The 26,013-nt window shown below is 39.0% G+C and overlaps 1 protein-coding gene across 4 annotated transcripts in view; it reads right to left on the bottom strand.

Moving 5' to 3' along the window:
- The window catches only part of LOC106622153 (uncharacterized), a 737,325-nt gene that overhangs the window by 475,536 nt on the left and 235,776 nt on the right, over positions 1-26,013 (bottom strand). For all 4 annotated transcript variants that reach the window (XM_070112913.1, XM_070112916.1, XM_070112915.1 and 1 more), the window contains exon 11: positions 24,920-25,300. In XM_070112913.1, the coding sequence (XP_069969014.1) occupies positions 24,920-25,300 (381 nt within the window). The remainder of the gene's footprint in view (positions 1-24,919; positions 25,301-26,013) is intronic.

Here is a 26,013-nt window from a genome sequence, read left to right as displayed (position 1 = left end):
AATTGTAAGGCCGATCATGACTTACGGTATATTGGTATGGTGACCATGTACAGAAAAGAAATATGCGATTAGAAGCATGGAAAGTATACAATAAGCACCCAGTATTTGCATCAGTGAAGAACAACGCCAAGCCAGGCACTAAACGTAATTTTACACTTACTGCCAACAGATCTGTTTTGCAAGAAAATGGCAGCGAAATCAGCTCTGAGACTGGAGGCATGCTCCCACTAGTCGCCGGTGACAAGGGCCATTCTATGATACTTAGGAAGTTCCCGTTTCTTCCCATAACCACAGATTTTCGAAATCCACAGAGCTGAACCTAAATTCGGTCCCCAATATTGCTTTCCCCTCCAGAGAGGAGTGGGAAAGGGACAAAGAAGCAAGGATAAGCTTCTATACGGATGGTTCCAAACTGGATAACCGGCGGCGGTGTCTTCTCAGCTAAACTAGATACGAAAATATCTTTTCGGCTTCCAGACTACTGTAGTGTCTTCCAAGTGGAGGTCACCGCAATTAACGAAATCCTTCTTGCACTGACAAGAAGTGTGATCACAACAAGACATATTCTTATATTGCTAGGCGGCTTTGAAATCTCTGATGTCTCATAAGACAGTGAAATATTGCCATGATCTTTTAGCGGATCATCCTTTTTCATGTTAAACCTGCAATGGGTCCCAGGACATAGTGATATCCCCGGGAACTGTGTAGCAGATGAACTAGCCAGAACAGGAACCCCCGTACAACAAGATTCTGGTAAGGAGGACATATATATGCCTCTGGCTGTCTCTGATTTGCCCAACTAGCAGGCAAACGTGGTATGAATGGAATATGAGCCTCTGGCTGTCTCTGCCTCTGTCTATGCCTCTGGCTGTCTCTGATTTGCTCAACTAGCAGGCAAACGTGGCATGAATGGAATATGAGCCGCACATGCCGACTTCAAACGGAATGGTATAAGAACTCTAGTAGGAGTATTAACAAGCCACTGTCTAATATGCAGACATGCAGGTAGGCTCGGTGCGCCATATAACGACTATTGTAGAAGCTGTCAGGAAGTAGAAGAGGAGGAGACCTTAAACATCTTCTATGCGATTGCGCGGCACTATATAGGAAAATAATGTTGTTGTTGTAACGGTTACCTAGTCCCCGTTTGGGTGATAAATTCCAGATTCGTTGTCGTCGAGGTCATCTAACGGGAGGCCTAGGAAACGAGCTGTTACAACGGGGTCGGACCATAGGGAGAAGGGTGTTAGATGACTGGGGTTTGTTGGGCATGCAAAGAGATGGTTAGTGTCATGCGGAGACTCATTGCACGCAGGACATGTGTTTGGTATGTCGGGGTCTATTCTGGATAAGTAGGAGTTTAACCTGCGACAGTATCCAGAACGAAGTTGCGCGAGGGTCACTCTGGTTTCGCAAGGCAACTCGAGCTCTACGTCTGCTATGGGTGGTGGTTTGACTCGTAATACGCCATTCACTGAGAGGGAGTCGGTGAAGGTGTTAATGGCTTCACTGTGAATGGCGGTTAGTGCCTGTCTGAAGCTCGTAGCGTCCGAGGTCTGGTCAGCGTACTGCCTAATGTCGTCGACGTAATCAAGGAAAGACCTCTTGACGTTCCTAGGAGGCGGCTGTGTTTTCGTAGAAACCACCCCAGCAGAAACTGCTTGGAGAGGAGTTCGTTGTGTTCCTTAACCGGAAGCATACGGCCTCACTATGTAGGTGTTCGATTGGAGACATCAAGAGACATCCCGTGATAGTCCGGAGTGCAGTGTTCTGACAGGTCTGAAGCTTCTTCTTCTGCGTGTCACTGCATACAGGCGACCATATTGGGGCTGCATAATTAAGGGCCGGCCGGCCGATTGCCTAGTATGTTGCCAACAACGATTCTTTGTCTTTTCCCCAAGAGCTGCCGACGAGCGACTTGAGGATTTTGGCTCTGTACTTTGGCAGTTATCGCGGTCACGTGAGGAGTGAAAGAGCACAGACTGTTCAATGTGACGCCTAAAATTTTAGGGTTATTTACTGTCGGAATTTTTGTGCCATCGACTGAAATGTTCCGGTCCAGTCTGTACTCCTTCGTCCAATTTGTGAATATGGTCGATGTGGATTTAGTGGGGGAGAGTGTTAGGCTCCTTGCAGAGAAGAAGCGAGTAAGATCGGAGAGGTAGCTGTTTACTTTTGAACAAATGCCATAGATTCCATTGCCATGTCGTCAATATCGTACAGTCATCAGCGTACGAGATCACTGAAATTCCCGCTAGTGGCTGGAGGAGTTTCGAAATATAGAAATTGAACAGTAGTGGGGAGAGGACACCGCCCTGCGGAACCCCCTGTTTAATTTTCCTAAGCTTGGAGTTTTGACCTCGAAACAGTACGGATGAATGCTCGAAACAGTACCGCTTCAGCCCTGGAGGGAGCGTTGATTGTTCTAGGTCCTCAAATAGCGTTGTGTGATTGACTGTGTAAAAAGCTTTTGACAAGTCCAACGCTACGAGGATCGTCCTCCCGCAGCGTGGCTTCTGGTTCAGGCCATGAACTATCTGGGCGTCTATGACGCTAAGTGCTGTGGTGGTACTGTGCACTTTTTGGAAGCCATGCTGATGATCTGCTAGGCTCAGGTGGTAAGTGAATGACGGGAGTAACAAGGCCTCAAGTGTCTTCACTACTGGGGAAAGAAGAGTTATCGGGAGATAAGACTCCCCTTTGTTGGCGGGTTTCCCAGGTTTCAGTAGTGGGACCACTCTTCCGACTTTCCACACATCGGGTATTTGAAGAGCGAACATCAACAAGTTGAGGACCTTGGTGAGATAGTTTACTCCCGTTGGGCCTAGGTGTTTTAGCATCAGCATGCTTATTCCGTCAGGGCCGATGGATTTAGACGATTTCGCCTTTTTGATGACACTCTGAACCTCACCATGGGTGAAAGTAAGTGGTGCGCAGTCTTTTGGCATTTTGCGCAGCCGTTGGGTAACACATCGTTTGGCCTTGTCGGTCGAAGGGTGCAGTATAAACTGCCGGCTAAAATAGCTCGCGCACCTTTTCGGGTCCGAGGAGGCATGGCCATCGAATTGAATTTCAACTCGGTCGTCATGTCTCCTCGGGTTAGACAAGGCCTTGACAGAATTCCAAAGCTCAAACCGGTGGAGAGGTTGCATTACTTCAGGTGCTCTACCCATTTTGTCCGCTTATGTTGGTTTACCATTTGCCGAATCTCCAAATTGAGATCCCTTATTCGGGGATCACAGGGATCGGCATTTCGTAAGGTGTCGCGCTCGTTTGCTAGTACAGCTGCTTCGGCTGGAAAATTTGGGCGGAGTTCCGCGATTCTATCAGCTGGTATGAAGCGAGCGGTAGCAGCAGCGATCACCTTGCGGAATTGACGCTCGCCAACGATGACGTCCGTAGGAATGGGTAGTGCGTTGAAGGTGCTCTCAGTAAATTCTGTGAAGCCGACCCAGTTAGCTTTGTTAAAGTTAATGAAGGTGCGGTTGTCCACAGAAATAAAGTCGGGAGGTTTCTCGATCGAGATAATTATGGGCAGATGGTCTGATGCGAGAGTTAGCATAGGTCGCCAGGTTATCCTATTTATCAGACCACCGCTAGCGATGGTAATATCGGGCGAGCTATTACAGGTGCCCATAATTCTGGTGGGAGCTTGTCAGACTGGGAGTCATGCTGTCTGTGTGAGCTCCTTAGGGTCGTGGAGGTCCTATCTTGGCCACTCGACTGGAGCGGCAGCGCAGTGCGCGAACATGGTGCAGGTTGCACAGCCGTTGAGGCAAATGTCGCATTATTGCGTTGACAGCATGGGGCCACGTAACTCTTGGTCCACTCCCTATGTGTCTTAAGGCCTGAACAGGTCTTAAGATGGCTCCATCCATTGCATGTATTGCACCTAACCGAGGTGGAGTTTGGATGGAGCCTTTTAGCGCAAACGCAGCAGTAGAATTCCTCGGGGCCCGGGTTGGACTCGATGACAGCACGGGTAAGGAGGATACGGAGCAACCCTGCTGCTAGGCGTTGCTCCAATGACGACAAACTAAATCTAGAACTTACCGATTCAAACAGGGTTAGATCGCCGAAATAACAGCCCTTGGCCGGATAAAAACCGGGTCAATTCCGGTATCGCAGAACCGGCTGTTGTGGGAATTGATAGGAAAATAATCTCAGCCATCGGTCAAGGGTTTTTTGACAACTTCTCGGAGGTTGCACGGATAAAACTTGTCTAACTGATGAAGTTCATCAGAAGTACGGGGTGGTTCAGAGAGGAGCCAATAGAGTGAGGGGACCTTAGGCTCGGTGGTATCACAATGGGCCTCATAAAGGCCTAGGTGCGTCGAAAAACAGCCAATCTACCTAACTACCTACATATAATGGATAAATAAGAGCATTTGGAAGTTTTGACCCTATTTTATCCTATCCTGTTACAAGTGTCCATTGCTATCAGTAAACGATTCTGTCCAAATTTCAACACTAGATTTCATGGATTGACCAATATTTTCGGTAAAATATCAGCCATAGGTCCTGGAGTTCACATATTCGGTATATAAGGGTTTGCTTAAGCTATGGTCCGATTTTTGTATTCCGAGAGCGTCATAGACTTTCGATTTATATGCTACTTGCAGATCACTTCTCATATAAATGATTAGATGGGAACATCGAAATTTTAATAATATTTATATTCGATTCCGCACAAGACCGCTTCCAGCCAGTGTTGCGCTTTATTTCATGACATTGACTCCCCTTTCGTTGCCTAATGAAGCCTGCATTGAATGTCATGTTACAGCCTAGTCGAGCGGGTCGCCGCTCACCACGCGACATGTCCGAATCGAATAATTCAAATAGTTATAAAGGTAAGGATCTGTCATTAGCAATTCATCATGAATAGACTCACAACTGAACAACGCTTGCAAATAGTGCAATTTTATAATGGTTTTGTGCGGAATACGCATCGCGCACTACGTTCAAGTGCACTCCTAAGTGTGATGAAGCGCATGTCATGTCAATCGAATAATCCATCGTTGTTTTATTGCAATTTAAAGTTCTATATCTCTAAAAAACACACAAGTAAAGAGCTTTTACAGAGGCTTTTACTCTTGCCACATGTTGCTACAGAGTATAATTGTTTTGTTCAAATAACGGTTGTTTGTAAAACCTAAAAATATTCGAGTTAAACATGTCATTATATACATATAAATGATCAGGATGATGAAACGATTTTCAATCCGAGTAACTGTCTGTCTGTCCATCTGTGCGTCTATGCAAGCTATAACTTGAGTAAAAATTAAGGTATCTTAACACGTATTCTTGGCAAAAAAGTGAGGACGAGTTCGTAGATGGGCGTAATCATACCGCCCTAAAATGCATAAAATCAGGCGAAAATTTTCCGTGAAAACAAGTTCTCAAGTTTACCTGAACAATGTCAAAAACTAATGCAATCAGTCCGTCCATTTCTCTGCTCCGATATACCCTATATAATGATTTCCGACTTTCCACCTGACTTTAAACCATTTAGCTTGGGCAAAATGTGTGATATTTTAATGGAATTAAGTAGACACGTTTTCTTAAAAACTCTACTAAAGATTTGGCGCTCAATATAAATGAAATTGGACTTGGTCGAAACGTCGTATCCCTAAATGGCCTCTTTTTGACAGATCACACGTGAGTCGTGTCAAGCTATCAGGTTCAGTATTGTTTGGAATTTCATCATGGAAAGTCTTATGACTAAAAAACGTTAACTAATCGTTCAACTTTATTACGAAAATTCACGTTTTGTAAAGAATGTGCGCGCTTCGCACAACTTATGGTCAACATAATCGGCCTACTACTAACGGCTATTCGCAACACTATCTTAAGATTCACTAGCATTCATTATTGGATAATATTCGACCGAATAGACCACGTCCAGCACGCAGTGAAGAAAATATTGCGGCCGTAGTTGAGAGTGTACATGAAGACCGTGGAGAGTCGATATATATATGTACATATATATAGTATATGCTTAATATTGTCAAATATCTCCCTTCCGCTTTTTTGTCTTTTGAATTTCGCGGCTAAGTACAAAGCGCTACAGAGCTCGTATCTGGCAACACTATACATAATTTGAAAGGTCTTGACATAACCTACAAAACAACGCTATGCATGATTAGTTTGGATATTGCGTTCAACAGTTATAGACGTGTAAACATGGAGTTCACTAACGCCGAAATTCGCGCTATTTTAAAGTTTTCCTTCGTTAAAGGCAAATCCGCTAGAGAAACGTTCCGTGAGATTAATGGTGTTTTGATGATGGTACTCTATCACTTCAAACCGCGGAGGAATGGTTTCGACGATTCAGAGCCGGTGAAAACGGCACCATGGATAAGCCAGCCGGTGGAAGACCTGTGACGACAAATACCGATCAAATCATGGAATACATCGAGTTAGACCGGCATATGGCATCTCGTGACATCGCCCAGGAGATGGGAGTTAGTCACCAAACCATTTTGAACCATCTGCAGAAGGCTGGATACAAAAAAAAGTTTGATGTTTGGGTGCCGCATAATTTGACGCAAAAAAACCTTCTGGACCGAATCAACGCCTGCAATATGCTGCTGAAACGGAAGCATATTGGTCCCATTCTTGAAGCGGATGGTGACTGGCGACGAAAAATGGATCACATACGACAATATCAAGCGAAAACGGTCGTGGTCGAAGGTGCGAACAACTGGACCGCTTGAAGCAGGCGATCGACCAGAAGCGTCCAGAATTGGCCAACAGGAAGGGTGTAGTGTTCCACCAGGACAACGCCAGACCACACACTTCGTTGATGACTCGTCAGAAGCTACGGGAGCTCGGATGGGAGGTTTTATCGCATCCACCATATAGCCCGGACGTAGCGCCAAGTGATTACCACCTGTTCCTGTCCATGGCGAATGCCCTTGGTGGTGTGAAGTTGAACTCAAAAGAGGCTTGTGAAAAGTGGCTGTCCGAATTCTTCGCAAATAAGGAGGGGGGCTTCTACGAGGAAGGTATTATGAAGTTGCCGTCTAGATGGAAACAGATCATCGAATAAAACGGCGCATATTTTAACTAAATCCGATCACTGTAACACTTTTTATAAAGCATTGAATGAAGAGCAAAAAAGCGAAGATATTTGACAACCTTATATAATGAATTCCGATCCTTTGGTTGGCGTTTTTCACATCAGCTCAATATATTAAATTTAGCCTCTTCCGTTGAGTTTATATCACATACTTTTATATCTCATTTCAGGATGATTTAAGTATAATTTTCGCTGACGGGAAGTAAAATATAGCTATAAAAATAAGTGAGTCTATGACCGTCAAAATACGTTAATAAAACTGTCAAAGACAAACTTTTACCGTGAATAAAACGCAACACTAGTACTATGGACAATAACGCCATCTCTTAGATAAAAACCGAACGAACTTTTTACTTGACCTAATATAATAACATACTTGATTCTTATTCATTAAAAGATTTCGTCGAACAATGAAGTGGATCCCTTTCGCTTAATTTTTAAATATAAAGATTTGCGAACACCTGAAGGTATTTTGTCGGTTTTGATTATTGAAAGTTGCAAGAGTATAAAATTTTCGATTACACTTAAGCTTAGTCCTTCTTTACTTGTTTTTTAAATTAACTTATAAATTAACACTTATTGTGACGTAACTAGAACAGCAGTATTCGCAGTGTACGTTATTTAAGGAATTGTTTAAGTAGTTTTTCACACCTTGGGTTACATTATTGGCGTTTTTCACCGAGAAGAGTGTAGCTTCCGAACGGTAATTCTTTCCTCTTTATAATATTATATTAGTATAGATAAAATATATAATATATATGGTAGGTGTGGTTCCGGTTTCATCCATTTTCATACTGTAAATTAAGAACGTCAAAATAGTGTAGCGCATCAAATTTTCAACCAAATTGGTTAAATAGCTCATGAGATAAAAAATTTCACTTAAAGGATATTGTAAACTCTTGTGTTTCTATAGCATGTGGCATTTTATGCTTTTTATATATTTTTTGTGAGGTATCGAATTTTCAGTAATTTTCAACATAGCTGTTATATAAGGAGTGGACGGGGTTATTATCCGATTTCACAATCTAAATTATGAAAGATTTGTCTTGAGCAAATGTGGTTGCAAAAAATGGTACTTTGAACTTATTATGGTGCGGGGTAAGGTTTTTAAAATTTTTCAAATCACAGAAGTTTGTCCCTTCTTCGCTCTACCAACTACAGTTTTGAATCTTAATTTTCGTTTTACTTACAGAAACTTAAAGGTTTTCGGTTAGCGATATTTTGTAGGCACTGTAGTGGTTCGATTCCGCGCATCTACAATACCCAATACACTTCTGATAGTGCCAAGGAACATGTGTACCAAGGGGCCGTTCATAAATTACGTAAGGCATTTTGAAAGATGATTCAACCCTGTCCCCCTACTGTAAGACATCATAAGATGACAACTACTCCCCTGTCCCTCAATAAGAATTTTTAGCTCATAAAATTTAACTCAGTTTATTACGAAAACATCTTTTATTACAACCTGTTTACTATAAATATGCTTAACTTACTGCAATAACATTCATTTTAGAATCTATCACAGTTTTGACCAGAATTAGTTCAGTAAAACCTAAGGTGTTGAATAAAATAGAAAACAATTTAAAAATTTAACTGCTATTTTCACATGGGTTAGCCAGTCGGATATTGATTCGATTACCGGAATGAACGATTCTTTTATTTCTTCGATAGACTCTTCTAACTTTTCGATATCAATATCTTCATTGTCACACCATTCTACATCACGAGTATTATTGTTGTACGATGCGAGACACAGGCTACGTTGAGCTTGACGACGTAATAATTTAATCTTTTGAACATTCTCAGTGCGAGCACACTGATACTTGTGAGCTGATTGACGATGAGTTCTCTTATTTTTATTTGATGCGAAGTACAATCCACACGTCGGATATGTACGTGCGATCAATTGTGTTTGAACTGTAGGACAATAAAAATTGTATGGTGTTAAAATCAAGTCTGAAAATTAGTATTAGCTTGGTCTTTAGATATATCTAAAGTTTGCGCTTGTCGAAGAGGAGGAGGTGGTGGAGTAAATCCATCTAATAAAATCATTCGCAAATTACTCCTTAATTTTCCACAGTATTTTAATTTGGTGCATTTGCTAATTTGCAGTAAATACTGGGTCTCTCGTACATGTTTACAGTACCAATCAGCAGACCATTCTGCTGGGCTTACATCAACATTATCACGTCAAGGATCTATGTCTTCCGCAACGACTGGTCTATCATAAATAATCAATTTACTCCATAACTGCGCTAAAATATCACCAGTCATTTCGAAGTTTTTGAGTTCAAGTTCTTCACACTGTACGTCGTTGATCATCAAGATGATTACCAAAATAATCATACGGTAAGACAAGTAAGATAATTGATGACTCAATGGAGCCATTCTAGGCTCTACTCGATTAAAACAACTTCGCCCTGGAGCATTCATGACAATAAATAAAGCATCAAGCTCAAATTGAGAGATGAGAGATAACTTTAGAAAAGCGGGGATTTTGATCAGGTCCTTCGTCAACAGTCATGATCATAACTGGTTTAACACCATTGTCTTCCATTTTGGCCAGTGAGTGGAATTCCTTTAGTTCCATGAGATGCGCTAAATCAATGCTATGAGAGCGTGCTGATGATGCTGAATGTTTCCCACATCTGATTGCAATGTACTTACGTAGGTCCACTGTATGTCACTGCTTCAGGCCTGCCCATTCCATCAGCAGTAATTTCAATAACAGCATATACGGAAGGTATTAATTTATGTTTTTCTGCCATTCCCCAATCGTGATCTGGTTGCCGCACTCGATATTGCATGTGCATCAGAAAGGGTGCTTGTTTTTCTACAGCAATTTTACCGATTGGAATACGCGCTTTGTCGTCCTGTGATAAGAAAAAAACCTGAGCAAGTCCAAGCATTGAGGTGAGAGACTCGATAGCCTAAATCGAAGCAGTGCAAAATTTACCATCTTCACCGGAACTGTTACTACATGTTATTTTTCTTCAATTATACTCTACTACAAGACGAGGCGAGGACACGTAGCACGTCGTGATAAATTAAAACCTGACGCTTGTAGTTCTTTAACGAAGTCATCTAGAGTTCGACGGCTTCTTACCATTCTAGTCCGACGTCTCTCATCTGCACCACCTCCAAAGCTTGCAATTTCTGCTAAAATTGTCAACAACTCAGGTACAGATTCCTCTAAACGCGGGCGACCAACTGTCTCGTACACATTTAATTGTTGTTTTACAACTGGATCCTTGATAAGGTCTTTGATGAATGGCTGTCTTTTTTTTCTAAAATTTTTTTGATATTCAGCGTTGCGTTTTTTGCGTTTATGTAGTTTTCTCGATCCATCAAGATTTTTTTGAAATTTAGTTATTTCTTAATGAATATGTAGTCCTCCAAGACCCGAATCACGACATGGCATCTTGTGCTGGCGTAGAATAAGGTGTTGATTGAGATTTATCAGGAATTGTCTCTTTTGGAATCAGTTCGTGTGCTTTATATACTCTTACTTCTCTAGTGCCACAGAGGAATCTGTAGAGTTTTTACCCATCAAAGTAAAAGGCCCACTAGACACATTTTGCTGTAAGAAGTGATTTAGATTATAGTTTATCATACAAACCAAAATTTGCATAACTAATAAGTTTAATGAGTAGAATTTAAGTAATAATAATGACTTGGAAATAATATTAAAATAGTAATATTATAATGAAATAAGTATGCAGAAGTACAGTACTAACTAACCCGCTTAGGAATATATCGAGCATGTTAATTTCTTTTAGCAGCAGCAAGTTGATTCATCTTTATTTTCTTGATTCATCTTGATTCTTTTAGATTCTGAGCTTTTTTGCACTTCATTCAATGCTTTATAAAAAGTGTTACAGTGATCGGATTTAGTTAAAATATGCGCCGTTTTGTTCGATGATCTGTTTCCATCTAGACGGCAACTTCATAATACCTTCCTCGTAGAAGCCCCTCTCCTTATTTGCGAAGAATTCGGACAGCCACTTTTCACAAGCCTCTTTTGAGTTCAACTTCACACCACCAAGGGCATTCGCCATGGACAGGAACAGGTGGTAATCACTTGGCGCTACGTCCGGGCTATATGGTGGATGCGATAAAACCTCCCATCCGAGCTCCCGTAGCTTCTGACGAGTCATCAACGAAGTGTGTGGTCTGGCGTTGTCCTGGTGGAACACTACATCCTTCCTGTTGGCCAATTCTGGACGCTTCTGGTCGATCGCCTGCTTCAAGCGGTCCAGTTGTTCGCAGTAGATGGTAGAATTAAGCGTCTGGCCATATGGGAGCAGCTCATAGTGGATGATTCCCTTCCAATCCCACCAAACACACAGCAAAACCTTCCTGGCCGTCAGTCCCGGCTTGGCCACTGTTTGGGACGATTCACCGGCCTTCGACCACGACCGTTTTCGCTTGATATTGTCGTATGTGATCCATTTTTCGTCGCCAGTCACCATCCGCTTCAAGAATGGGACGAGTTCGTTCCGTTTCAGCAGCATATGGCAGGCGTTGATTCGGTCCAGAAGGTTTTTTTGCGTCAAATTATGCGGCACCCAAACATCAAACTTTTTTTTGTATCCAGCCTTCTGCAGATGGTTCAAAATGGTTTGGTGACTAACTCCCATCTCCTGGGCGATGTCACGAGATGCCATATGCCGGTCTAACTCGATGTATTCCATGATTTGATCGGTATTTGTCGTCACAGGTCTTCCGCCGGCTAGCTTATCCATGGTGTCGTTTTCACCGGCTCTGAATCGTCGAAACCATTCCTCCGCGGTTCGAAGTGATAGAGTACCATCCCCCAAAGCACCATTAATCTCACGGAACGTTTCTCTAGCGGATTTGCCTTTAACGAAGGAAAACTTTAAAATAGCGCGAATTTCGGCGTTAGTGAACTCCATGTTTACACGTCTATAACTGTTGAACGCAATATCCAAACTAATCATGCATAGCGTTGTTTTGTAGGTTATGTCAAGACCTTTCAAATTATGTATAGTGTTGCCAGATACGAGCTCTGTAGCGCTTTGTACATAGCCGCGAAATTCAAAAGACAAAAAAGCGACAACCTTATATTTCTTTATTGGTTGTCCAGAACAAGTTTGACTCTTCTTGACAAACCTTAGGTGTTTTATTTGGGAAACCTTTTACCCACGCTTTAAATAACATAAATGTAAATATCTATAAATGTTTGATAAAATATTAAGTATACAATTAAATTACGTACATTTTCAAAAGTCCAAATAACAGGGAAATCACCGGTCAACGATAATAACAATAGAATAAAAGTCTAGAAGTACTGAGAACATATGATTTTTATCTGTCAATATCAAGTTAAAGAAATCAAGTACAGATGGCGGTTTTCTTTAACGCCAACTCTTACTGCGAAAGTGATGAATATTAAAATTGAAAATCTTACGCAATAGTAAGTTCACTACCCCCTCTGTCCATAGTAAGAAGTTATAAGATTCACTCAACACCACCCCTTCCCTAAACGCCTTACATAATTTGTGAACAGCCCCCCAAGTGTCATTTAGATATGTTTCGCATTTCACTTATATGTATATAAGTTCATAGATACTCTTTTGTTTACTCTAAAAATTTTAATGAAACTGTAAATAATATTTCAAATAATTAATTTTTTACTTTGTGGTAAGGCGGATTATTGACACTATCATTGAACATATGATAAAAAATTCCTTCCGATTAGATTCAAAGCAGGAATAAATGATTGGAAGTAATATTTTGTGTTTTGTTATTTTCATCTGTTTCAATGTACCAAAGGAATAAAATTTAAAAATGGCTACACCTGCTTGTCAAAGCATAAAAAAGGATGATATAAGCGATGTGGTATTTAATAGTTATATAATATATATTTTTTTGTCATTTTATCTTTATTTATTAAATCTGTTTGTTCAAAGCCTAAAAATAAGTAATACAATCTTAAATATTTTTATAACTAGACAAGGTCAAGGTTCTAGTTGAGCCTGTTTGGTAATACTTGCTCTTTAGAAGTCTGCTAAATATTTCCGTTTTAGGCGGGCTTGATTACAAGACTGTACTAGGCATTAGCTAATAGATTTCGATAGATTTTATTTAAAAGCCAATTAAAATTTGCTGCTCCTATTTTCATGCTAGTTATTGTATTTTGTTGGATATATGTTTTCTCCATGAGTGCCTACAGTCCAAGTGAATGACAAGATAGGTTACATCATTTGCTTCTAATACTAAGGTGTTATTCATTTTAATCGGCTGACACAGTAAAAATCTAACATGCTTATATTTTTATATTCCTGTAACATGTTGCTACAGAGTATAATATTTTGTTCACCTAACGGTTGTTTGTATCACCTAAAACTAATCGAAATAGATATAGGGTTATACATATATAAATGATCAGAATGATGAGACGAGTTCAATTCCGAGTGACTGTCTGTCAGTCCGTCCGTCTGTCTGTGCAAGCTGTAACTTAATAAAAATGAGATATCGCAATAAAACTGGTACACGTGTTTCTTGACGAAAAAGTGAGGACGACGCCGTTAATATTGTAGAAAACTTATAAATTGCCATAAATCAGCCACAATTGATGATTGAAAGCTGAATTTTGGTAAAACGAATCGTAATAACAAGAAGCATCTGTAGTTTGAATTTTTTTTAAAAAGGGAGCGTGTTTACGCTCTATATTAATGGCTAAATGAGCCTACATTGTCCCGAAAACTATACACACCAACTCACCTCCCACATCAACTAACACAATTTACATCACACATCACCGACACGCAACATTCACCACATCACCTCTCGCAATATTTACCATCTCACCTCACGCAACATACACCTCACACAACGACACTACCACCCAAGATAACCCAACCAACGACCAACCATCAACAAAACCACAGACACTCGAAGCGGCTGACCTCTTTTTCGTATCTCGCTCACAAAGAACACACCGCCATCGTTTTGATTCCCGTCCTCGGTCGAGTACCTGAAGTTTTTTTGTATTATATGTTATATTAATATATTTATCCTGATGTTATTTTATATCAGCGGAACTGTTCCGGTCAATTGCGTTATATTAATATGTATTATATAATATTAGGTCAAGTAAAAAGTTCGTTCGGTTTTTATTTAAGAGATGGCGTTATTGTCCATAGTACTAGTGTTACGTGTCGTATTATGTCATACTATACGGGGCTGAAAACGTGTTTGTTCGCGCTAAAAGTTTGTCCTTGACAGTTTTTCGATTGATTGACTCAGTACGTTGTGAGCGCTAGTCAAAGATGGACACCAGCAAAGAGAAAATTCGCTATATTTTACAATTTTTCTTCGATCAAAGCGAAAAAGCAGCCAAAGCGGCTGAAAAAATTAATTTAGTTTATTAGCCCGATACTGTAAACGAACGTGTAGCACAAAAGTGATTTTCTAGGTTCCGTTCCGGTAATTTCGATGTCAAAGATGCACCACGCGTCGGGAGGCCTGTCGTCGAAAATTGCGATAAAATCATGGGAATAGTGGAAACAGACCGTCACGTGAGCACTTATTTAATTGCTGAGGAAATAAAGAACCATTTGCATAACCTTGGATTTAAAAAGAAGCTCGATGTTTGGGTGCCACACGAACTAACGCAAAAAATTTCCATCTGCGAAACGCTGCTGAATCGCAACAAAATCGACCCGTTTCTGAAGCGGACTGTGACTGGCGATGAAAAATGGGTCACTTTCGACAATATCGAGCGCAAACGGTCGTGGTCAAACCTCGGGGAAGCGGCCCAGACGGTGGCCAAGACCGGATTGACGGCCAGGAAGGTTTTGCTGCGTGTTTGGTGGGATTCGCAAGAAATCATTTACTACGAGCTGCTCCCCTATGACCAAACGCTCAATTGAGCCCTCTACTGCCAATAACTAGACCGCTTGAAGGCAGCACTCATCCAGAAGAGGCGGCCGAATTGTGTTCCATCAGAACAATGTCAGGCCACACACGTCTTTGGTGACGCGCCAGAAGCTCCAGGAGCTCGGATGGGAGGTCCTAATGCACTCACCCTATAGTCCGGAGCTGGCACCAAGTGATTAAAATCTTTTCCTGTCCATGGCGATCGCGCTTAATGGTGAGAAGTTGGCCTCAAGAGAGGCCTGTGAAAATTAGCTCTCCGAGGTTTTTGCTAATAGGGACGCAGCCTTCCACGAGAGGGGTATAATGAGGTTGGCATCTCGTTGGCAACAAGTTTATGAACAAAACGGCACATATTTGACTTAAATCGGACAAATGTACACAAAGTTATCATCTTTTGAAAAATCAATAAAAAACCGAACGAACTTTTTACTTTACCTAATATTATATAATATATTACATACACATAGCCAATAAAGTCTGCACTCACTCAAGTGAAGTAAAAACACAGTGTAAATAGGTAATTCAGTTCAAATTTTCTACAATACATGTATTTCTTCTTTATATTTTTAAGTTCAAAATGCAAAAACAAAAATGTATATTCCTATTTTCATTTTGTGATAACGGGATTTTAGTGTAAGAAGAAGTAAACATAGGCATCATTAAGTCTGCGTTCAGCTACAAAAGTATTAAAAATGATAAAGAAAAATTAAATTCTATATTTTGTTGGATAGCCGCGTTGTTTTAAAAACTCGCTCAATCGATTTGGCATTGATCTTACCAACTTATCTGTTTCCTCAGCTGTAATCTGGGACCATTCTTTTTTCATAACACTACGCAAAGCCTCTTTACTTGTTATTGTATGCTGACGAATTCTTTTTTCCAACAGATCCCATAGATGCTCAATAGGATTGTGGTCAGGTGATTGAGGGGGCGTTTTAAGTTGTCTAGGAGCATTGTACAAGAACCAAAGTCTAACTATTTCAGTAGTATGCTTCGGGTCATTATATTGTTGGAACGAAAACTTCGAAGATAATCCAAGATTCTCTGCACTTTGTTTCAAATTGTTTTTTAAAATGTTCAAATTACCCCATTTATCCATTGTGGATTCAATAAATTCAAGCTGACCCACACCACCAGCCGCCATGAAACCCCACACCATAACTCCGCCACCTCCGTGTTTAACTGTACCAACAAGATTTTTCCTTTCACGGGCAGTTCCTGACTCGCGCCACACAATTTGTCGACCTTTTATGCCGAAAGTGCAAAATTTACTTTTATCCGAAAATATTACTTTTCTCCAGAATTCCGGCGACTTATTTATAAAATTTTGAGCAAATGCAATGCGCTTTCGCCTGTTTATAAGTGAAATATATGGTTTCTTTTGAGCGACTCATGACACTCACTACCATGCCATCCAGCTTTTCGTAAAATTTTTCTAGCATTTTCTTCGCAAATTATTTTTTTAATGGTTATATTTACGTTTTAAATAATTTTTGTGGACGTAAATCGAGGGTTAACTTTCACCATATTTATTATTTTCCGTTCTTCCCGGGCTGATAATATTTTCGGACGGCCAGATCGCGGTTTTGATGTTAAAATTCCGGTTTTTTTTTTAATTGTTTACGACGACTGGACAGAAGAATACGTTCTTCCAATAGTGAGCACAATTTTTCTGAAACTTTCGCATCCATCTTTTCACAACTTAATGATAATTTTTCTTTCCGACAGGCTAATTTCTTTTCCATTGGTTTCCATTTTTTTAAATATTATTAAATCGCGTCATGAGCTCTTTAAATGACTAATTATATTAAAACACAATAGAATCTACGCAAAAAGAATGAACAAATTCATGAGAAGTAACGGTATTTCCAATTCAAGCTAACTGAACGCAGACTTGCTTATGTTTACTTGTTCTTACACTAAAATCCCGTTATCACAAAAATGAAAATAGGAATATACATTTTTGTTTTTGCATTTTGAACTTAAGAATATAAAGAAGAAATACTTGCAGAAAATTTGAACTGAATTACCTATTTACACTGTGTTTTTACTTTACTTAAAAAAAGTGTCGGGTGAACACAGACTTTATTGGCTATGTGTATGTATATTTATTGTGAATTACAGTTTATATAATATTTTGCACAAAAACAAACTGTAATAAAAAGCAAAAAAACCGTTCAATATATTGCTAACGATTGGCAAGTTCTTCTAACTTACCGGTTCAAATTGCGGGTTCAAATTACGAAAAACCGTTAATTGTATATATATGTACATTCATATATAAGTATATAATATATAAAAATTGACTGAATGCACATGCTTACCTTCGTGTATATAAACACAAAAACAAAACCAAAAAAACAAAGACATAAGGAAGGGCTAAGTTCGGATGTAACCGAACATTTTATGCTCTCCCAAAGTCAAATGGTATACTCTTTTTAGATTTCTTTGTGGATCTTGCCGTTTTGTTCTTTGATGACCGATATTTTCGGTAAAAAGTCAACTATAGGCACTGGGGTCTACATATTCAGTACCTAGGGGCTTGAACAGTTTTGGTTCAATTTAAATAATTTTTGGTCACAAGGTGGCATACTTTAAGTGTATTATTCACGCAAAGTTTTACGCCGATATAATCATTGTTGCTTGATTTGCAAACTGGTAAATGAAAAAATCAGATGGAATTTCAAATGATGTAATATGGGAAATAGGCGTGGTTTTGATCCGATTTCGCCCATTTTCGTACTATAACATAGAAATATGAGGAGAATATTATGTACCGATATTTGGTTGAAATCGGTTAAGCAGATCCCAAGATATGAGTTTCCACCTAAAAGCGGGCGGTGCCACGCCTAATCGATCTAATTTTGAACGTGGTTCCTATAAAATCATCGTATACCATCCCAGAGATCAAATTTAATATCTCTGGCTTGTTTACCGATTTCACCCATTTTCACACCGTTGATAGAAATGCTAAAAACATTTGTTCCCAGTAAATTTTATTATTAAAGCTTCAGTGGTATGGGAATATGCACATTAAACTTATTAGGAGGCAAGACCACGCCCACTTTAAAAAAAATTCTAACAGTAGATGCCCCTTCCTAATGTGCTCCTGTATACCAAATAAGAGTCTTGTATCTTGTTGTGGAGCTTCGTTATGGCAATTTATTTGTTTTTGATTAATGGCGTTTTGTAATACCAACCGTCTTACGGTACCAAGAAACATGTGTACCAAGTTTCATAAAGATATCTCCATTTTTTACTTAAGTTACAGCTTACACAGATGGACGGACGGACACAAACGTATGTAGACGATATATTGTCTGGAAGTCACACTCTTCCACAAGCATACGAGTCACTATCACAAGAGGTACAAGCCCTAAAAACCGCAGGGTTCCGTTGAAAAAGATAAAGGCGAACCACCCTAACATTCTTAAAAATATACCAAATGAAAATTTGTTAGATACTAATTTCCCAAAATTCGAAAAAGAAAGTACAACAAAAACTCTGGAGATCCAATGGAATGCGATATCTAACCAGTTTTCATACACTACAGAGTCAATATCTGCATTATCCGCCATAACAAAGCGACAAATTCTATCCTCTGTGGCAAAACTTTTTGACCCTGCAGGATGGCTTTCGCCAAATATGATACAAGCCAAAATCCTAATACATGAATTATGGTTAGATGGAACCGACTGGGACGAACAAGTAAAACCACTTCGTTTAGAAAAGTGGTCCCAGATGGGTAAATTATGCCCCAGTGCACAAAGTCGAACTACACGGCTTCTGTGACGCTTCTGAAAAGGCATATTGCGCAACTATGTATAATATTATATGTTCGAACACAAAGCGACATTGCGACCACAAAACCTTACTAGTAGCAAAAGCAAAAGTGGTTCCTTTAAAAACAGTAAGTCTACCACGACTTGAACTATGTGGAGCACTATTACTAGCCAAACTAGTGTCCATCGTACAACTGCATTTAAACATGGCACAATATAAATTATATCTATGGTCCGATTCCAAAATTGTATTAGCATGGTTAGAAAAACCACCACATGCATGGAAGACGTATAATTCCAATCGAACGTCTCAAATCCTTGACCTAGTAGGATCAGCCACTTGGCGACATGTAGCCAGTGCTGATAATCCTGCTAATCTAGGTACAAGAGAGTGCAAACCCCTGCATCTTGCCACCACCACCCTCTGGTTGAATGGCCTCCACTGGTTAACAGAATCTCCTAATTCTCGGCCACAAGCGCCCATGCGCAATATAATTGCCCCAGAAAGCCAAAAATTCGACTCTTTCCATGTAACATCGGATGATACTGACATCCTTGAGCGATTCTCATCATTTATAGAGCAGCTCAAAGCTAAAGTTGACGGAACACCTCCAATATACCCCCAATGCGATACATTAACGCACCTACACTTACAAAAAGCAAAAGGCGTTCTTATCGCATCTACTCAAGCGCGCTACTTCAGCCGAGAAATATCATTGCTAAAAGATTCGAAGCCGATGGATAAAAACAGCTCACTTTTAGTACTAAATCCATTTCACGACACAAAGGGTTTGCTTTGTGCGAATGGTCGGCTTGTCAACTCCAGCCTGACATACAACGAGCGAGGTCCCATAATCATACCAGAAAAAGCACGGCTTGCCACGTTATATCTGCATTAAGTCCACATACTGATGCTACACGCCGAGCACCGCCTTATGCAACAAATAGTCCGCCAAGAGTTTTATATTCCCCGTCTTAAGCCTCAAATAAAGAAGTGCATTTACATGTGCAAAGTTTTCACAACGTACAAGCAAAAAATGCGAACGCAGATAATGACAGCATTTTCACCTGAACGCTGCAACTTTGCTCTGCCCTTCACAACAACAGGTGTCGATTTTGTTGGGACTTTCCAGATAAAGGCTTCAATGTTAAGGTCCCCCACTTTAATGAAAGGCTATGTGGCAGTTTTTGTTTGTTTTACGACAAAAGCTGTTCACCTTGAGCTATGTACAAATCTGACGACAGAGGCTTTTCTCGCGGCATTCGCTCGCTTCGTCGGACGGCGTGATTTTCCCTCAAAAATAATGAGTGACAATGGCAAAACGTTTATTGGAGCCAAAAGACCTACTGAGAAACAGTTTGTGGACTTAATCAAACAAGTCTCATCTGAGATTGTACAGAAGTACGCACCCCAAGGCATTAATTGGCAGTTTATCCCCCCAAGCGCTCCTCATATGGGTGGTTTATGGGAATCAGCTGTAAAAAGCTTCAAATCCCACTTCAAAAAAGTAGCTGGAAACTACAAGTTTAATTATGAAGAATCCACGACCTCATTAATTCGAATTGAAGCCGTACTCAATTCACGGCCAATCACAATCCTCTCGCAAGATCCCTCCGACTTCACCGCCCTAACTCCTGGTCATTTTCTCAAAGGAGCACCCATTCTGGTTATACCTGAGCCAGACGTGGAGTCGCTATCCTTATTAAACCGATGGGAAAGAATCAAAATTCTCCATCACAATTTTAGCCGCGGATGGAAAGAAGATTATCTAAAGGACCTCCACAAGAGTACCGCTGGAAAACTCCAGAAAAGGCGCCGAAGCTTGGAGATCGTGCTAGTACACGATGATTGCTTCCCCTCTACCGAATGGCGGCTTGCCCGCATAAAAAACCTTCACCATGGTTCCGACGAGTAGCCGATCTCCGTACGCAAACCGGATTACTAACTAGACCGCTCGTAAAGCTATGCTTTTTACCCACAGCCGATAATACCGAACAAACTAAAATTAATTCAAAAAAAATAAAATAAATCCGGTAAAAGGTCGATCGAACTAACGACCCATTTATGCCACTTAACGTGGCCCAAATTTACAACTCAATCATGCGACAAACTTATAATATAAATAACTTTTTTCCCATATAGATCATTATGGACGGAAATGCACCAACAACAACGCCAGCAATACGTTCGGCCGTTAATGTGCCACGCCCTGGGGCAAATCCAGTACCCCGAACTACGGCTACAACAGCCCTTCCAATCGCTCCTCGTAGTGGCACGCGGCCACTAATCCCGTCAACATCGCTGTCCGCGGAGCAGCACCGCCTCCGATGCCCGCTATGTTGTCGCCCACACCGATTGCAACATTGCGGCATATTTAACATCCACCAATCCAAAGACAGCAAATCGCCCAGTCACATGGACACTGCCTGAATTGTCCTCGGCCGAGTACCTGAAGATAGGTCAATCGCGCTGTATTAACATATTCTAATATTTTTGCGCTGCATCGCAAGTGCTTTGTTTTTATTGAGTGGCTTTAAATATAATTGGATTTTGAATAAAATTGGTGCGTTTTAAACCAAAATGGAGTGATGAGTGAATTAATTCCAAGAGGTTGGAAGAGAAATATACAATTAGGTTTAATGTATGTATCTTTCAAACTATTCAAGCTATATCACCCAAATTCGCACAGGAAAAATCATTTCGACATCTCTTACGCCCGCATGAAAATATTGACGAGATCGGACAACCACGTCTACCACCATATAACACAATTTTAAATTCCATCCGATCTTTTGACTTTCCACTATATTAAATATTTTAATTAATTAAAAATATATAAAAGCGTGACAATCCCCCTTATACCAGATATATCGGTCAATATGTAAAATATCTTAGCAAAATTAACTGAATGTATAATATTGGATCTACATTAGTTTAATGCGGAAAATATGTGAAACTTTATTATACTTATATTATATGTACTACATATAATAATTTCCGTTATTCTATACTAATAGATTATTCATTAACATTCTCTGCTCAAACTGTAAAGTAAGCTGTTTTAATGTGTTTGAAGATTGATAGTTGTTAAAAATTCAGATATATTGAGTAACATCCCGTTTTTTTAAATTTCAAGCATATAATGTTAATGCGAAAAATATAAATATTTATCGATTATTGCATGAAAGGTTTGGACACAAAGGAAAGGAAAATTAATAGAAATAAAAAGAAACAACATATTTAATGACAATAATATTCTTAATAATTTAGAGCCCTCAGATGAGGTATGTGAACCTCGTTTAAATGGGAAACAGGATTAGCATCATATGCAAATATGTATGTAAATATCCATAATGTAATAAAAATGTGTTAGAAAGGATTCACAAGGATAAAAAGTTGGATATTCAAAAACATTTTAGTGCACCGCGTACATGAAACGTACAAGAACTTAAAAATGTAATATAAAAGAAAATGCAGAAAATTGTTCGACTCAAGCTGTGGGACTCATGTTGCTGATGTGAACCTAATGAGCGACATCAAAAGAGATTATGCATATAATCGCAACAAAAGAGACCTCGTTTGTACGCAGTTATATAAACGATGGTAAATATTCACAAGTTCGTCTTTTACATTTTGATTTGCTTTGCTTCGAAGTACGGCGAAGCCAAAGTTGTAAAGCCAGTCGGTCAATATCCTTAGTTTCAGATGATTCATGTGTAAAATTTTTGTAATTTCATAACAATTTTCAGGTGAATGTTTGTACCAAATTGGCTTATGACATTTTATAAAATTTGATATAATTGGTGTATAGTTTTTAATGATAATGCTTTTTATTCATTCGCTATGGTTGCGAATTACAATCGAATTATCTTTGCATGTTATTATGTCGTTCAGCTTTAGCGATTGGCGAAGGTATTATTAAATTTTATATCGTCTTGTGCTTCAAACAGTTTGAGCCTTGGTATGAATCGGACTGTTTTTTAATTGAAGTTTGTCTGATTATCTGAATTTAGATGTGGGATAAACTTTTGTACACTCGTAATATATTGCAATAGAGAATATAGTAATTTGTTCATCTTACAGTGTTTGTAACACCTAAATCTAATCGAAATAGATTTAAAGATCGAAATAGGTATAAAGGACGGTAATAGGGACGGTCTGCGCGCCCGATTACCCCTGCAAGCGACTCATACTCAAGTTACTTATGTATTATATGTACAAACTGTAATAATTTTTTTTAATCAATGCATTACATTTATTTTTTTATTGTAATATTATAATAAAAATTTTATTTTATTTTATATAGTCAATTACTTTTAAAAATTATGGACCGTAAATGACCTCCATGCTCCGCCACGTATATGCGACATATAATTCAAAAATTGTTCATTGCGGCCTGAAGGGTTGAAATCGGGACTGCCTCAATTGTCGATTTAATGGAGTGCTTCAATTTTGTCAGATTTTTGGGTTTTGTTTTGTACACCTCTTGCTTGAGATAACCTTATAAAAACCTCTGGTGTAGTCAGGTCAGGTGACCTTGGGAGCCAGTATCAAATGGAGTTTCTTGATATTAATTTGGTTTAAAAATTTCGTTGGAGCTTCGTTATAACCGGTCTGGCTATGTATGCAGTTGCTCCATCTTGCTGGAATCAAACGCTATTGAAAGGAATATGTCTTCAGCGCAGTTGTGGGTAAAAAAACTCATTCAACATCTTTAAATAACGGTGCCACACAGTGACTCGTTCCGGTAAAGTTCCGTCTCGTGGATTATTTCTGGATTTGATTCACTTCATATATGACAGTTATGCTTGTTTACATTTCCATTTAGATCAAAATGAGCCTCATCAGTCATAAACAGACAATTTATCAAGTTATTGTCTTCTTCAGCCATTTCAACAACAGGTTTATGTCATCATGAATTAGCTGTTGTAATGACCATCTGCTAACTCCTTGTTGCGCTGATAAGTTGCGAGTTGAAACACTTGAATTTGCCTGAATTGACGATGCAAGAGCCGCGGTTGTTTCTTGAACACGATCATACGGATCTCGATCGTTCGGTCCTCTTGCGATACTTCCAGATTCGGCAAACATGTTTACCAACCTCATAATGGTCCATCTACTCGGGGGAGTGCCGCCCAAATGCCGTCTGAACTCTGCAAAGAATGGAGCCGCTGCACTATCCAAACCCTCTTTTCTGTATCCCATGCATTCATTTCTAAAAATCTTAAATAATAAACTGCCAAATAAAAAAAAAAGTCGAAAACTCACACAGAAAAAGTTATTACAGTTTGCTTTTGTATCACGATTCGTGACCCACCCTTTACATATGTATGTTGATGAAACTTAGTACATGTATTTTTTGACACCTGAGGTATGCCATCTTACGCCATCTCATTTGGACCTTAGAGCTTAAGTCTAAATTTTTACGGAATATATCGGTTAATCCGTGAGATATATTATTGAAATACGGAAAGAATCTCTTTACGACAATAGGGTGGCCGTATCCTTAAAATGGATAAAATCGGAACAATACTTCCCCTAGTTCCCATATATCTAATATATAAGGATTTTTAAATATCCGATTGACTTTACACCATGCATATAAATAGATCAATATGTATAATTAAATGAAAGTCAGACAGCAATTACATCTGGAAATAAGTTTTCATGGTGTCAAAACTAAATAAAATCGGGTTTCTACTACCCCTATTCCTATATTCCTATTATAATAATTTCAAACATCATGTTGCCTTGACACAATATATATCGGTCAAATGTAATATATCTCAGGCAAATGAAGTGAATAGCTGAATATTGTATATACTATAATTTGATACCAAAATTTTTTTAAAATCGGGCCACGATATACCCAAACGCTTTTATACTGCATACAATAATCGTTGAATTCATAATCTATAATATATTTACATAAGTTAATAAGATTCCAAATATGATTGTAATTATTTTTTTGCAACCCTCTTTAATATAAAGTTTTGCTGCCCCTGAAAGTATTCCGCCAGCTTTGCTTCTAGGGAATTGCGAGAGTATAAAATATTCGTTTTATCACGAACTTTTTAACATATTTTATTTTGCTTATAGAAATAGTGGTCAAAGGAATAGAAATATAACTATTTTACAACATTGTCTTACCTAATATGAGCATTATTAGTAATAGAATGCTTGCGTTTTTTATCAAAAAATACATCATTTCGTGGTTATGTGTTCTCTCATATTCACTGAAATTATGCCAAAAATATTGATTAGACGCATAGCTTGGAAATATTCCCGCTTTCTGTCTGTCTTCGTATTCCATTTTGTTACAAATATTAAAATTTACATGAGTTTCCAATTTTGTAATGCAATGACAGTTACAATGCCATATACAGAAGCACCGATTTTCACCTTCAACAAAAATTATCCGAGAAGAAATTGTTGTAGAATTTTTCTTTATCAAATCTTCGGAATTAGTTTTGGACTGGTTTGCCACTAGATAATGTGCACGGCTTTTGTCAATACCAACTTTCACGAGCACTGAAAATATAGATATATAAAATTATAATTATATCAAATTATAAAAATGTAAAATTATTATAAGCATCGAATGACGAAATATTTAGTTTTGTCGTACAGTCATTCGGATTTCAACTCGTCTCATTATCCAGTTCATTTATAAATATATGTATACATATATCCCTATATCCAACTCGATTATTTTTATACTCTTACAACATGTTGCTACAGAGTATAATAATTTAGTTGACATAACAGTTGTCTGTGACACCTAAAATATACCGGGACCTGCTGGAGCGATTTCAACCAAATTCGGTATATAACGTTTTCGGACATTCCTTTATTACAGTGCGAAGTCGGACTACAACCACGCTTGCTTTCTATATAACAATATTTGATTTCCCATCTGATTTTTTCACTTTCCAGTATAGAAATCAAGCACCAATGAATGTATCGGCATAAAACTTTGAACCAATAATGCTTTTAATATATACCATATTGTGACGGAAAATTGTTTAAATCGAACCAAAGCTGTTCAAGCCCTTAGATACCGAATATGTGGAAACCAGTACATATAGTTGACATTAATATCGGTCCATGTGAGAGATACATAACTGAAATTCAAAGAGGTTCCTTTCTTGATAATAGTATGTCTGTATGTCAAAAATGAGTTGAATCTGGTCAATACTTGCCTTGGCCCCCATATACCTAATATAAAGATTTTTGAACTTCCG

The sequence above is a fragment of the Bactrocera oleae genome, chromosome 2 (assembly GCF_042242935.1).
Source record: "Bactrocera oleae isolate idBacOlea1 chromosome 2, idBacOlea1, whole genome shotgun sequence".
NCBI classification, from domain to species: Eukaryota; Metazoa; Arthropoda; class Insecta; order Diptera; family Tephritidae; genus Bactrocera; species Bactrocera oleae.
The sequence above is the reverse complement of the archived record's forward strand: the minus strand, read 5'-3'. Positions and strand labels throughout refer to the sequence as shown.